Source organism: Pogoniulus pusillus, chromosome 18 (genome assembly GCF_015220805.1).
Source record: "Pogoniulus pusillus isolate bPogPus1 chromosome 18, bPogPus1.pri, whole genome shotgun sequence".
NCBI classification, from domain to species: Eukaryota; Metazoa; Chordata; class Aves; order Piciformes; family Lybiidae; genus Pogoniulus; species Pogoniulus pusillus.
Window position 1 is genome coordinate 10100001 of NC_087281.1, and position 15701 is coordinate 10115701.

A 15701-nucleotide genomic window follows, 5' to 3' on the forward strand; every position below is an offset into this window, starting at 1 on the left:
AACTGAAGCTGTTTTGAGCTGTATAGGCCACAGAATATTGAAGGCTTGGTCAGGTTGCCTGGTCCAGTGCTCTGAGCAGTTCACTGCCCTGCAGAAGCGTAGAGCTGCCCAAAACAGGGACGTTCACCTCACAGTCATATCTTGTCAACTCGGGCAACAAGTAGGGTTCAAACGAGGGCCCCAGCAGTCGACTGGTCACACCTGGAAGAGATTGGTGAATTAAGTCAGTCGTGGTGCTGAGATGAGCGAGAGGACCTCCTTCCTCTCCTGTCTATTCTGTTTATACCAGTGTTAATTTCATTGTGTGTTTGTCAATATGCCTCAAACCACCACTAGTTACAGGTTTCAGAGCAAAACTCTGCCTTGCTCTGCCTTAAACGGTTGCAAGTGTGTCACATGGACACATGCCTTTTTTTCACCTCCACCCCCAGTTTGGATTGTTCTGAGAAAAAATGGTGCAGGTGAGGAAAGCTGTGGTAAACAACTGAGTTTCTAAATTGATGCCACTCTCCTTTTATCTTCCTAATAAGAGGGATATGTATATGTCTCCCTTAATTACTTACGTTAACTTTTAGGAAGCTCATGTTTAAAATTGAACCTACAAACGCTTCCCATATCAGTGCTGCAGTTTAGTCCAACTTGCTCTTGTCTTGTGAGAGAACTGATTACATATGGAAGATGACTGGGCCTCTAAAGCAAAAAGGTGTTAAGTCCAATTAAAACAAAAGACAGAAATACTGGTTTTCCTCATAATTTATGAATGTAAACATTAAAGTCTCACACTAAAAAACAGAACTGATTTTTCATCCTACGAAGCAATACCTATTTGGTTCTTAGGTTATCGTTCTTCACTGTATCTTTTAATGTCAGACAACCAGCAACAGAACAAGGGGACACAGCCTCAAGTTGCGCCAGGGAAGTCTAGGCTGGATGTTAGGAGGAAGTTCTTCACAGAGAGAGTGATTGGCATTGGAATGGGCTGCTCAGGGAGGTGGTGGAGTTTCCGTTGCTGGAGGTGTTCAAGAAAAGCCTGAATGAGGCACTTAGTGCCATGGTCTAGTTGACTGGCTAGGGCTGGGTGCTAGGTTGGACTGGATGATCTTGGAGGTCTTTTCCAACCTGGTTGATTCTATGATTCTGTGTCTTTATTTGTTTCATGGCATCACCATTGGAACTAAATATCTGACAGCTCTTACCTGATGCTTTATGAGCTGGCTGGACAGTATAGTCCTGATAATGGGAACTGTAAAATGGAGAGGGAAATGCTCCTGCTTTCAAATTCTCGCCAGGACTGCCACGGGTGGGTGGATGTTGTTCCTGGTGCTGTTGATGCTGCTCCATTTGACTCACTGGTTGGCTCAGACCTCTTGGGTTACAGACAAACTCATCTGGTTTACATAGCAGGAAAAAAAAGACATTAATTATAGTAGATAATACTAACTTAAAGCAAAGTGATCCTTGGCACGACTGTCACACAACGCAGGCACATCTACATCTTGTTACAAAGGAAATCTAAAACCAGTACTAGCTCTAGAAGCAGCATTGCACCCAAGGTGTGCTGGTGTGTGGAAACACAATGTTGTGGAGAGAAAGTATAAATTCTAGCTCTGAGGTGTCCAAATCTTGGATCTGCATGAGGTAATCTTCTCTCCCTTAAGGTCATCCCTGTTACTTCTGTAAGTGTGAGAACATACATGAAATTATCTACCTGGTAGCTCTCAAATGTGCCTAAAATCGTTCAGCATTTAGTAGTACAACCTGATCTTTAGTTTGATCCTAGTGTGATACTTACAGAGCTTATTAAAATTTTGTTTTGAAAGAGTTTTTGCTTCTGTTCACCCTGTCTTAAAAGTGTTTTAATATATAACAATGAAAAAACTTTCTTTGACGTTACCAGTGAGAACACTTGTGCTGAGGGACTTCTTTTCAGTAATCAAGGAACGGTTTTCCCCTTTGAGGAATTTCATTCTCTTCCACATGAGGTGAGATGGATTAATGACAGATGGATCTCCCTAGAAAGTGACAAAAGCAAAACAATTACATGGATGACCATGGTGCGTCCAAAGTGGTGAAGGGGATTAATTTCTGACAATTACCCCACTCAGCTGTTGCAGTGCTTGTTCTTCATAATCTTGTTGTCGCTTCAGCTTCAAACTGTTAGACAGTGCAATCCTTGCTGGGTTTACATCTATGCCTTGTTGCCCAAAACCATCCAGGGGTCTGTGGGGAAAAGATGTGTGGGTGAGTGAGCAGGGAGGCAAATCTAACCCATTTTGTTCGTTTATAGGGATTCTTCTTTCCTTTAAAGAATATTAAGATGTCTTTGACACGTGACAGTGGACAGAGCTCAGGCATTTCTATTTGCTTATGTTAGTCAGCCCACAAGCTTTGGAAACTTTTGGAATGAAAGACTAATGAAAGTCTAGCATAAACACCCTCTAGGGCTCGACAGGCGGATACAAAAGTAGTGTGGAAACGAAAGTAATGCGATTTTTAAGGCAAGGAGTTTGAGAGCCACACTTGTCTCCTTACTTTGCATACTGAGTATGACCACACAGGTTGCTGTTAGGGGACAAACCCTGTCTTTCCAGATGCGTATTCAGACACTGGTATTTCTGCCAACAAGAAATCCCAGAAAGCAAACTGCACAGCTTGATGTTTTAAAATGACCACTGCCAGTTTATGTGCTTCGTGGATGTTTCAGGATGACCAACAATGTGCTTGGGTCTTCAGACTCAGGAGCTACAGAGAAACTCCTAGCTACGATAGGAAACTTCTAGGACTATAGCCTCTGATCTTCATCTCAGTGCATACTGTTCATGTGTGTAAGAAAGTGAATAAAGGGAAGGTGATTAGCAGAAAAAACATCTGTAATTTTAAATCTTAGGTGTAGTGTTTAAATGTCAACAATAGATGTGCTGTCGTCCCTCCCTCTCCTCTACTTTCTGTTACACAAAAAAAACCCCAAGCAAGGTAAGAAAGTCTGTAAGGGGCCCAGCTCACTGCTGGACCAGTAAAGTTTTCCAGGACTTTTTCTTAAAATGCATCCAATTTGCAAAATTGCTGGGGTAGTTCTCTCACCAGCAGGAAATCCACTCCTGCATCCTTACAGTAAATGACAAATGTACCCACTTCTGCTTCCACCAGACTGACTGCCACTGCGAGAGCACCGCGCTCATGTCCCCAGTGGCACAGTCTGATGCCTACTGAACAACTTATTCCATCTGAATTAAAAAGTTACAGTTATGATCCTCCCCACTCCACCCTGAAAATCTTTTCTGAGTAAAATACGTAGTTACACTACAGAAACCGTTACCTTTTCTTATACATGGGCATGCTTGGAGAATGTATTGGTGGCCCTGAGGAATTTGATAGGGATCCTGAGTATTTATCCATAAGTCTCCATTTAGTGGGAACATATTCTAATGGGGGGTCAGGTGGCCACTGGGTATTTGGTCTTCCTCCCATCGAAGACAGCGGAGTGCTGGCTTGATTGTGGTATGGCGGCAGCAATGACCTGCTGACATTGTTGAAGAACACTGGCGACAGAGACCCCTGCCCAGAGTTAATGTTTTTGTTTGACAGCTGTGGGCAGTATTTCTCTGGGAGGAACTGATTCTGTGAAGCAGAAGCAAGAGGTTGGAAGATGGTGGTCATGTTACTTAGGCTCTGCTGGGTATTTTGTGCACTTTCAGAGAGAGGACATTCTTCTTGGCAGATTGGGCTGAGCTGGAAATCTTCTCCATCCATGGGAATGTAAGGAGCCAAGGTTTCAAGGTCCAGTTCATTGAAGTCAGTCTGCAAAAAAGTAAGTTCATAAAGAAACTGGATGTTAATAATAGTTGTGGCAGTAAATGTGATACAGAATACCAGTAGATGTGAAGCTGGAAAATCACTGCATGAGAGGTTAACTTACATGAAACTGTCGAGTGCCTATATAGAGGTATCTTATTTCTTTGGCTAGCATACATGTTCATCATCAGCAAAGACAGACAACAAACTAAAGAACAAACCTCCCAGACAAGTAGTATTTGCTAGAGCAGGTATGCAGCCTGCAGAATCAGTTGTGATCTGAAGCAGAATAACTCGTCTGCCAGGACTCCACAACACGAGCCATGTAGTTCAACTTCAGGCTTTTCCATGCCAAAATAAAAACAAGTCCTCTCACAATCCAGCTACATGGGGAAAAAATCATCTAGAAACCCAAAAATGGAAAAAAAACCACCAACCAACCAGCCTTGTAAGAGCACCACTGCACTTAAATCTGTGCTCATCTGTTTGGTTTTTTCCTTTGGAGAGTTAATCATATTTAAACTCCTTTCTTGGTGTTTGACCCAAGCTGAGCAGGGAGGAAGGCTGATGTTGGCCCACCAGTCAGCTCATGACGGGCCTTTTCTAAGTCATTGTTCCCAGCAGAGCTGGGAGTAATCAGATGCTGAATTTGACAAAATTGAAGCTTGCATGTCAAGCCTTGCACTGAGTTTGATACTGATCCATGTTTTCCTCCTATTTGGCTACTCTTTCTATTGCTTCCTTTGTGGATTCTGTCTCCAGATTTGGATAAAATTCCTTCAGGACATGGACTACAGTCCACCTAAGTCTGCAAATGGCACTGGCGAACTGGCACACCTCATTTGGGTCCCACTCACCACAAACTTTGCCTAAGACTAATAGAAAGCAATGAGTTTAGGGTGCCAGCCAGCAATGCCTGTTCCTTGCTTTCAACTATGAAGAAGTATGAGCTCTTAACAAGAGCATTTTGATTAAGTATCTAAAGTTAAGTGGGCTGAATCAGGCCCTACACTTTACCTTTTCTTCACTAGCTCACTCGACATAACATTACAATAGTGGAGGCTTAAGTGAGTGAGTTACAGAGAGAATTTCTACACTTACACCTTGATTAGAAAGCAGGAGATGGAGACTGTATGTTACTGGAAGTGCAAGTCATTGTCACATGTTGCTGAACTATTTTAAGCGGTAAGACAAGAACATTATCTCCAAAATGAGTTTTAATTTCGCAGTTAAAGGAGGTATATGCTATGAGGGGCATTCCTTTCTCATGCTGATGTTTTGTTAAGAATTAGTTTGTTTAGATTTTGTTTGAGAAGGGATGTTTACTTGCTTGCCATTAGGCTGATTAGAAATAAATGCAGTTGCTTATATTCCTTATTCAGTCTGCAGGCTTCCAAATTCTGAAAGCTCTCTCATGCTTCTTTCTGCTTAGCGGCACCCTAAAGTACTTGCTTCAGACTTAGGGATAGAAATTTACACCTGGGCTTTTGGAAGTGCATGGTTTTGGTAGTGCTGTGCATCAGAGCTTTGGTATGTATGTGCCAATGCAGTCTGCATGTCACATCAAAATATCTGCACATACAGCATGAATCCAAACTACCTGCTAGCAGGGGACTGATCTTTATGGCTTTTGGAAAAGGTATCACTTCCTTACCTGGGAGGTGCACTGACTTTTTGATTCTGTGTCCATGGCAAAAAGTTTTTCAATCACCTCAATCTTAAGATCTTCATCAACAGAACTGTAATAATCGCCTGGGCTGCTTGGCTGCACAAAAACAAGAATTTGCTGTAGGCAGCAAGACAACTACAACCTTAGCTTAGCATCATGCAGTTTATACTCTATTATTCATCAGCAGATCTTTCCTATGAGAAGAAGACAGCCAGACTGCGCGTATATATAGCAGCCTCAGAAGCAGAACGGTCCAGTCCTAGCACATGGTTTTCTCCCACACAAGACTGCTTGTCACTACAAAAGACAGGCACCCAGTTCAGAAACCTAGTTGTCTTCTCAGTTGAGACATTGGAGTGACTTACACCAGGAACTATTAAACCTATTAGATACTTTTGTCAAGAAGGAGGATTCTTAACAGTGCATTAATGCCTTTCTTAACACTGGACATCCTCTGGCATAAGACAGTTAAGAGTGGCTTCAGCTCTTGGTGTTACACCCTGAAACATGCTCATCCCTTTGCTGGAGAGCTCCAGTGGAGCTGCTTTCAAAAGACTGAGATGGGTAAGCTTTCTAAAGACTATAGCTTCTAGCTCTACAAAAAGGATGGGTCTGGGGCAGCACTGCTAGTGACCACACTATTTCACATTGGGTTCTTAATTAAAGGCTAGCCATGAAAGGTGGTAACATGTTCTTCCACTAGCTGTTATTGAGGCACAGATGGGAGAGAATGAGGATTACAGTGTATAGTAACAACAGCAAAAATAGGAACTATTGATGCTTAAGATGCTTGCTTATATATACAGGGATAGCTACAAGAGCTGGGGCTCTTCAGCCTGGAGAAAACAAGTGTTCAAGGAGACCCTGTAGCAGCCTTCCAGTACCTGACAGGGGCCTACAGGCAAGCTGGGGAGAGACTATTTATAAGGTCTTGTAATGACAGGATGAGGAGTAATGGGTTTAAAGTGGAAGAGGGGAGATTCAAACTAGATGTTAGGAAAGGGTTCTTGCCAGTGAGGGTCATGAAACACTGGCACAGGTTGCCCAGGGAGGTTGTGGATGCTCCCTCCCTGGAGGTGTTTAAGGACAGGTTGGATGAGGCCTTGAGTGACCTGTTCTAGTGGGAGGTGTCCCTGCCTATGGTGGGGGGTTGGAATTAGGTGATCTTTGAAGTCCCTTCCAACATAAACCATTCTACGATTCTACACAGATGCAGTGGGTCTTGTTAATAAGCAATGAGGCAGGATCGCTGACACGAAAACATCATCTCCATATACTGATGGGACTTACATACAAAACATAAAATGTCTTTTTGTTTTTTTTAAAGCTCTTCTTACCGTGGAACAGCTACTGTTGCTGCTTGCACTCGGAGTACTGCTGCCAGCTGTAATCTGAGGCATTGTAAAGGATGGTATCAGAAGTGTTTCACCTTCAGCAGCGTGGCTTTTCACTTCCGCTGGCCATGCTTTGTTTGGTGTTGAGACAGCACTGGTGAAGGCAGGAGCTTTCTCAAACTTCTGCGTCGCTGGATGGAGTTCTAACAACATTATGAAAGCTTTTAGCTTGTGCTGTGTTATGATATAATTGCAGCTATTCATTAAAAATAAACACGGCTCCTAGTTGCCATGGCGGTAAGTTGGCATAGACTTAATGCATGTTGTTTAGTCAGCAAGAAAGCCTAATTCTGCTCTCATTCACAGAAATTTTCCACTGGTGTGAGCACGTGGGCTTTTACAGCCATTACTCCTCAGCTGTACACACAGCAAACAGAGCTCTTCTATTGGGTTTCTAAAGGTAGGCTCACACGTGATTCTTTGTCTCACAGGAATTATTTACACTAATACTGACCAAAATCCAGGGAAATAATGGCATCGCCAGGTGTTGGTGCCAGCTGAGCAAGTTCCTCTGGTTCCTCCTTTAACTTGGTAAACAGGAAGTCACTCTTCTCTGTCCCAGGGATGCCACTCTCATAGATGGTCAGTAGGTGAGGCTTGAAGAGCGATTCCGTTTGGTCCATGGAGAACACAACATCATTCTTCTCAATTTCACTAACAAGAAAATAAGGTTTAGACATTTTGCATTAAAAAAAACCCAGAAGAGATGTGTATAATGTAGGCAGGGCAAGCTCTCCAAAGTTTGGGCTTCTACAAGTGTTTTGGCCTCTTACAGTTGCCTGCCAGGCTCTCACTCCCTCAATGGGAGAGGCACAGTTCCAGTGTTGCCAAGCACCACCATCTCAGATGACGCAGACAGTGTGGTGGGGACTCTTGTGGAATACTCAGGGCTTTGTTGCTCTGCTTTTTGAAGGGATGTAGTTGGGGCTACAATGACCCACATTATCAATCAAATAAGCATTTCCTATTTTGGCTCTGTCTAGGACCAAAAATACTTGAGTTTTGCCAAACAGAGGCAAGATTTATCATTGGTGCTGATTTTCGAGGCAGTGAACAGCTTCTAGCAACATAAAATACAATTATTTCTTAATTTCATCTTTCTGTCACAGTATTAGAAAACCAAAGCACAGTAGCAGCTGAGTTACACACTAAGATCTTCAGTGCAGACTTTGTTCTATCAGCACACCAGTCACTCTGCAGAAAAGGAAGGCTGTGGTATAGTTCAAGTGTGTAGGAGAAGGACCATGCACTTTTTTCCTTTGATGTCTAACATCAGTAAACAAGACTGAACAAACATGACTAAACTGATTTCAGAATAACAACACTGAATAAATGGACTCTTCAAAGTTCCTCTGATCATTGCATTTCTTCCAGTACAGGAACCCACATGTGTGTTTTCTGTCATATCCAACTTACCTCAGCACGTAGTTGACGCAGACGATACACTGAGGCTGCAAGTTGCGAGTGTTGTAAATCACTGTGCCTTGAGTCTCCAGCCATACGTATCCTCCATGCTTGGCAAGCATCCGGTACTGGCCTGTCACTACTTGACCTTTTGTACACACTGAGAAAAGGAGGTAGAGAGATACAAATAATGCAGCAGGACAGGAACTTACAATATGTAACACTCGTTTTAAATAAACCTGCTTCTGAACTTTTGCTGTTTGAAACTGCACTAAGACTTTTGTTAGCAAGGATGCTTAGGGAAAATACAGTCATTTCAAGTACAAAAGGACCTGTTTGATCAGAGAGAGTCATTTGCCATTGGAATGGGCTGCCCAGGGAGGTGATGGAGTCACCATCCCTGGAGGTGTTCAAGAAGAGACTGGATGAGGCACTTAGTGCCATGATCTAGTTGATTAAATAGGGCTGGCTGCTAGGTTGGACTGGATGATCGTGGAGGTCTCTTCCAAACTGGTTGATTCTATGTTTCTCCTCAAGACTAAAAATTTGAGTGCTGGCATTTGAGTTCTTGAAATGGTTTGACTATTCAGACCAGACCATGCGAGTTAAGAAATTTAATATAAGATCCCAATTGCCCTCAAAATGCCTGCCTTTCTTAGTTTGGGCTCCCAAGCTGACTTGGAGAAAAGACAGTTTATTAAACTGTTAAATATTTTCCTTGTTTAGGTGAGAGTCAGAGAAGTTAAAAGCTGTACTGAAAAAAAAACCCAACCCAAAACCCCAAACAAAACAACACCCCAAACAAGTAACCTCAAATAAATACACCAAAACCCAAACCAAACATTCTTGGCAGTTAAATCATAGAATCAACCAGGTTGGAAGAGACCTCCAAGATCATCCAGTCCAACCTAGCAGCCAGCCCTAGACAAGCAACTAGACCATGGCACTAAGTGCCTCATCCAGGCTTTTCTTGAACACCTCCAGGGACGGTGACTCCACCACCTCCCTGGGCAGCCCATTCCAATGGCAAATCTACACCTATCCCTTTTTTTATACCTTAAAGTTAGGATCTAGAGCTATCAACACCACAAAGTGAAGATGCCACTAGTACATCATTGTTCTTAAGAGGCTGAAGAAGTACTATCACACTTTAAAAATGTATCAAGATTGGGAACAATAAATGAGACTGTTTCTCCTAGAAGAAACAACGAAGCTGAACTACAGTAGTTCTCTGTCTGCTTGAACTGTGTTCCCATGAAATAGCATGAAATTAGCAGCCTAGAAGGAAGCAAAACCCATGTGAGAAATCAAATAATGTTTATTTAACTCAAAATGTTTTGTCTGGGTTTTTTTAATTGAACAAGCCTGTATTTCTCAAGCAATAAACTGATAATAGTACAACTTGGGTAAGGCTTCATCTAAATGTTGGAAGAGTGAAATCCACCTCTCCTGCCCCTCCAATATTTTGTAACTTTTGAAGGGAATGAGTGTAGAGCTTTGGACCTCTGAGGTGTAAAGTTTTATGACATCCTGTCTGTTGTACACCCTTTCCTAAAGGCAATGTATATGGTCATGAAATTCACACTTGCTAGTTGAGGGAAAATATTGTTGATCTGTGCAATAAAATTAGAGCTGGAGCAGGGAAGCAGCACTCATAATAATAAGAGCTTGTATTTGTAAGCAGGTATCGTTGCACTAAATGGCAAAAGCAGGAACTGGTTCAAGGAAACCTTTGGCCACATTGGCAATTTTACCATTTAAACAGCTTTTCTGCCTGAAGACAGTATGCTGTCAAACCAGTGCCCTGGAAATAATGCAATTTGACTCAGTAAGGCTGGAAACTTGATTCTGCAGGCTCTGTACAGAAAAAGTCCCCTGTGAATGTGTCCATTAACAGAAGCTATTTATTGTCAGTCTCTCCCACATCACCACCATACAAATGTACAAATCTGTGCCTGTGAAATGCAACAAACGTTTTGCAGATAATTATTGCTGTGTTTTTCCTTCTGCCTCTGAAGCTCGTTTGCTTTCTTCCTTATAGTATTTAATCATCCTTCATTTAATTTATTTAGACAAAGTAGAACATTACTTTTATTGATTAAATACTTTTGGTGGAACAAAATCAAAAGGCCTTCGTTTCAAAGTGTTTTAGTGACTGCTCTGCTCTTCTTGTGAAACGTAATTATGCTGCTACCTAATCATCAATAATAGTTACAGTGTAGGTGTCTGTTACATTACAAAGAAGCTTTTTACTTCTTTAATCTTTTTTTATTCTTGTTTTTCAAAGCATATCAAGTTCTGTTCTAACAAAGTACATCAGAGTCCCTCCATGGGGTAATCTCATCAATTACTAATACACTCACATGGCTCTGCCATCAGACTGCACTTCTCACTTCAAACAAAAAGTATACTTTACCTGTATCTTTACAGAACTAGTAATATCTCCAGGAAATAGGCTCCAACTAGATTCCTTATCTTTGGGTGGAGAAAGGGAGAATGGCAGGGATGGATTTAATTAACAAAAAGTTTGTTGCTTAATTGCTGAGACACCCTCAAGAAATACAACTCAGTTGGAAGGCCTGTCAAACTTCTGCTACATGCTACCATGTGGCAGGTGCCACATTCAGCTCTCAACTAAAGTCAGCAGCAAAAATTCCCACTGGCTTTAATGGCAACAAGACCAGACTCTAAATGGGAGTGATTACAGATTATTAATTGCTGAATTGGAAAATGTATCTTCACAGTAAATCTTCACAGTGAAAAACTGGGCATGCTAAGTACTGCCAAATGCACTCTAATCTTCCCTTTCATGACTAATTAAGACTTTCATACTCTATATGCAACTATACTTTCAGCCCAGAACACAGCGCTGCTGTGGCTTGCTTGAACGTGAGGTTGTTATTTCACCTCAAGAAAAAAACCACCACCTTGCAGTACAGTAAAAATGCAATAAGCATGACTTACCACTAAATCAGAAGGAAGGAAAGGGAAGGAGTCCTACTGCTATCCAAGAGATTAGTTTTCCTTCCTCTTTCTATTCAAAAGTCTGTCTCTCTACCCTATTTCTCACACACCTTTACAATACTAAGTAATTGCCAGAATTGGTCACTGCTATTGCATAAGTCTAATAAAAATCATTGTGCAATGAATACAATTGGGCTGAACATTAATTCTGAGGTGGATATTTCCATGTACAAATGACTGTGGCCATGAAGAGCTATTAAGTTCTGTATAAGCTTGGTTACCTCGTGCATTAGACAACCTCTCAGTGGCACACATTATGAAACTAGGGATTTCCTATTTGGAGAGCTTATCTGTGTTTTCCTGAGTCATAGCTTGCTGTCCCTTTGCCTTAGTGGTTGTCCTCAGAGTTGGTAAGAAGCCTGACTGTCCCAGAAGATGCACAAAGTATTTCTTTTAGAAAAAGTAAAGGGTCCAATTTGCTGGCAGTGCAAACTGATGGTTCTGTTAGGGACAAAGGCATTTACCACAGCACAGACTTCGGTCCTATGCTTCCAACAATAGAAATCACCCATGCTGATCCTATGCTATCATCATCACAGAGCAGTATGATCCTAAATATTTATAAACCATGCAGTGCACAGTGCCTTACCCTAACCCTCTAATACTTTCCTGTGCCTTCATTCTGTTTCTCAACCAGATCTCAAGTCCAGAGGCAAATGTTTGTAGGACATGGTCCTTTTAAGCAGTCACAAATAGCGTCTAGATACACACTTTGCACTACATGAGGTGAATTGGATTCACTGAGTGAGAAGTAACTCAATCAATGCCTGGCCAAGATAAGTACCAGAAACTCCAGAATTTTTTATATGGACAAGTCCCAGCTCAGTGGTCACATCTCATTAGGGATAACCAACAAGGGCACTCTCTTGCTCTCTTTCCTCTGTTGCCATCTCTCATTTCATTCCCTTATTGTCACATTCTTCGAAATGCAGCTCAACAATTCAAAAGCAATGGTGCAGCACACCCTTGATTTCTCAGGGTAACTCTCAATAGCACAGCATAGGATACGGACATCCTGTCTATAAATATCACTAATTCCTTTTCAATGTTGAAAACATGAGCACATTACCTAAGAAACAACTTGAACAAACACATTCCCAGACAATCCTCTGAAAATATGGCTTCATTTCTTCTTTTTTTGTTTTAACTTTTAAGCTGCTCTGGAAACAGGATGATTCATACCAACACTGTTTTACAGCACACAACTTTAATCACTGCCAAACATTCTTTAAAGTAATGTTTCAACTCAGAACTGTCCTGGATCCTTGCCATTGCAGCTAACACATATTCCCTTTTTGCCTTAAGGTCAGGCAGTTATTCTTTGCCGTTACTTTTCTCTGTGAAGTACAGAAAAGCTTTCTGGAAGGCTGTTTGGTGGGCAATCCCCTACAGACATGACCTTAAGGCATGGGCTTGTTCCTGAGGACAGAGACCTTGATCATAGTAACTGCTAGGTGGGGGATTTTTTAAACTTGTGTACTGCAGTCTAGCTTTGCTTAGTTTTTCTCTAGAGAGAAGCATCAGATGTTTTAGTGACATGTTGCTGAGAACAGGCATGCCCTTTGTACATGAGTGCACTGTGCTGTGTCCAGCCATAGTGCCAGCTCTAAGGACAAGAAAGGTAACTGTGTGGCCTGATGAAAGCAGGGAGCTCTCTGCTCCTTGAATAACTCCCATACTTTAGAATCACAGAATCATAGAATCAGCCAGGTTGGAAGAGACCTCCAAGATCTAGCACCCAGCCCTCTTTAATCAACCAGACCATGGCACTAAGTGCCCCATCCAGTCTTCTTGAACACCTCCAGGAACAGTGACTCCACCACCTCCCTGGGCAGCCCATTCCAATGCCAATCACTCTCTTTGGGAAAAACTTCCTCCTAACATCCAGCCTAGACCTCCCCTGGCACAACTTGAGACTGTGGCCCCTTATTCTGTTGCTGGCTGCCTGGCAGAAGAGACCAACCCTGACCTGGCTACAGCCTCCCTTCAGATAGTTGTAGGCTGCAATGAGGTCTGCCCTGAGCCTCCTCTTCTCCAGGCTGAACCCCACCCCATCTCCCTCAGCCTCTCCTTGTAGGGCTGTGTTCCAGACCCCTCACCAGCTTCATCACCATTCTTTGGACAGGGCTGGGTGCTAGGTTGGACTGGATGATCTTGGAGGTCTCTTCCAACCTGATCGATTCTATGATACAGCACCTCAACATCTCTCTTGAATTGAGGAGCCCAGAACTGGACACAATACTCAAGGTGTGGCCTGATCAGTGCTGAGTACAGGGGAAGAATAACCTCACTTAGTCCTGCTGGCCACACTGGTCCTGATACAAGCCAGGATGCCACTGGCTTTCATGGCCACCTGAACACACTGCTGGCTCACCTTCAGCCTACTATCAACCAGCACTCCCAGATCCCTTTCTGCCTGGCTGCTCTCCAGCCTGTATCACTGCTTGGGGTTGTTATGGTCAAAGTGTAGAACCCTGCCCTCGGCCTTGTTAAATCTCGTCCCATCAACCTCTGCCCACCCATCCAGCCTGTCTAGGTCCCTCTGCAGGGCTGTCCTACCCTCCAACAGATCGACAGCAAGCAGCTAAAACTGGTAGCTCACATAGGCATAAGAAGAGGAAGAAGCAGCTGTTCCTGGCAGTATATATCATTTGTATAATGAGTATCCCTTTTAGAACGTCTCCTTGCACATCTGTTTTGGGTGGGGAAGGTAGCTTTTTGGTAGCAGAAGACACATTCAAAACTACCCTGCATTAAGTTCTTCCTATTATCCTTTACAGCTGCCCACAGGTGCACCAGAAGAATAACACCACCAGGAAATGCACTTCTTGCCAGGCTACTACTAGCTAACTCAGCCTTTCAGATTTCCAGCATATCTGTGCATTATCCCTTAGAGAGACAGTGATTATCCTTTCTACTATCCAAGTGTAAATTATGGCAAACAGCAAACCCTCTGGAAAGATTGTCAGCAGGTTTCAGTTAGACAAAGCATAAATACTGTTCCCAGAGAATATCTGCACACAAAGTGCATTTGTATTTTCAGCTACTTACTGAGGCATCCACAAACTCTGAATTAAAGTAAGAATGTGACTTACAGTTCTGGTGACTTTTGGTCATACTCTCTGAGTCCAAGGCATGGTAGAACTCATACGCTGAACGGCCCAGCAGCTCCTCTGGATGGTATCCAATCAACTCTGTTATTCTTGATCAGGGAAAGAAAAAAGCATGAAGATTTAAAATTCAGGTTGTTTACATGTGCAGGGCACCTATTTGCTCTCATCTTTAAGTTAACAGAATTAAAACCACAACAGGAGAAATGTCACACTTCCAAATACTTTAGGAGCTGTAGAGAGCTTCTGGTCATGTTCTGAAATATTTCTATGGTGAGAATAAACTGCCTTTTCCTACCATTGGAATAAAAATTCCTAGGGGCATCATTACAGGTGTTGCAAATTTTCCCAGTCCTTTTGCACAGTATCTCCTATAGAAAGTCTCAACTGGAAAACCTTCGCTGTCAAAGTTCTCAAGCTGTCCAAACCTTCGCTGTCAAAGTTCTCAAGCTGCCCAGTACAGGCAGAAATGCCCAACTACCACCATGCAAAATAAAATGTATGTAAGGGGAGGGTAGTGGTTGGCACCATCATGTTTAAAAGTATGTGTACATGTACTAGAAGGTTAAATGACTCCTTTGTGCATTGCATGTAATGGGGGAAAAAAAAACAAGGTGAGAAATTAAGAGCAATTAAAAGAAAAAAAAAATCATCTCTTCTACTGTTTCTCAATTGTATGAGAAGCCTAGCATATGGATTAGGTTACTTGGGCAACTAATCCATAAAGTAGGAGTTTGCACAAAGCAAGCTATGATCTCAAAACCTAGCCTTCTTTTTTCAGAGCCTTTCAGAGTGCTGAGGCAAGGCAGGATTTCTCACACGTTCCTGAATAAATGGAAATAGGTCATCAGCTGTGCAGATGCTTTTCTCTAATGAGGGGGTACAGGAAAAGGTTTCTTTTTCCCTCAATTCCATTCAAAATACCATCACACACAACTTAACAGGAAACATGGTTAGGAAGAAAATAATCCAATGGCAAAGATACCATATTTTCTGGGCAAGTGAAGAAACGTGACCGTTTTCCAAGGCAACAACACTCCTGACTGCCTTTTCCTAGCTTTTAAACTGCAGTAATGCAGCAGAAACAACTGAAAACTGTTAAGCTTGCAAAGCCTGGAGGTTTGCAATGACTGGTGACATCTTGCAGCACGCTGCAGTTGTCAACAGCAGTGCCCAAGTTTTGTGCCTCCTAACTATTTCCCTTGGAAAGGCTTTATCTGCCACCACCACATTTGATTAGCGATGTTGCTACTTTTAAGATACACATCTCAAGTTTGTGTACTCCTGGGAAGGATGGCCTTGGCCCAG

At 42.5% G+C, this 15701-nt stretch overlaps 1 protein-coding gene and 1 long non-coding RNA gene across 6 annotated transcripts in view; one reads left to right on the forward strand and one right to left on the reverse strand.

Moving 5' to 3' along the window:
• Window positions 1–15701, reverse strand: part of EPAS1 (endothelial PAS domain protein 1) — a 137965-nt gene that overhangs the window by 1998 nt on the left and 120266 nt on the right. For 2 of the 3 annotated variants that reach the window (XM_064158376.1, XM_064158374.1), the window contains exons 7-16: window positions 14379–14485; window positions 8272–8419; window positions 7310–7509; window positions 6799–6998; window positions 5447–5557; window positions 3317–3798; window positions 2097–2220; window positions 1895–2012; window positions 1197–1388; window positions 1–201 (exon numbers count right to left, since the gene is read on the reverse strand). The exon at window positions 1–201 is cut by the window's left edge and continues 1998 nt beyond it. In XM_064158376.1, coding sequence (XP_064014446.1) covers window positions 50–201; window positions 1197–1388; window positions 1895–2012; window positions 2097–2220; window positions 3317–3798; window positions 5447–5557; window positions 6799–6998; window positions 7310–7509; window positions 8272–8419; window positions 14379–14485 — 1834 coding nt within the window. In that variant the 3' untranslated portion in view covers window positions 1–49. The remainder of the gene's footprint in view (window positions 202–1196; window positions 1389–1894; window positions 2013–2096; window positions 2221–3316; window positions 3799–5446; window positions 5558–6798; window positions 6999–7309; window positions 7510–8271; window positions 8420–14378; window positions 14486–15701) is intronic. The other variant, XM_064158375.1, reaches the window with a different exon arrangement.
• Window positions 3719–15701, forward strand: part of LOC135183413 (uncharacterized) — a 40138-nt gene continuing 28155 nt past the window's right edge. Inside the window, exons 1-3 of one of the 3 annotated variants that reach the window (XR_010305551.1) lie at window positions 3719–3808; window positions 6789–7255; window positions 14064–14385. This is a non-coding gene — a long non-coding RNA (uncharacterized LOC135183413). Of the gene's footprint in view, window positions 3809–6788; window positions 7256–8234; window positions 8309–14063; window positions 14386–15701 lie in introns of those variants that run through there. The other 2 variants (XR_010305552.1, XR_010305550.1) reach the window with 2 other exon arrangements.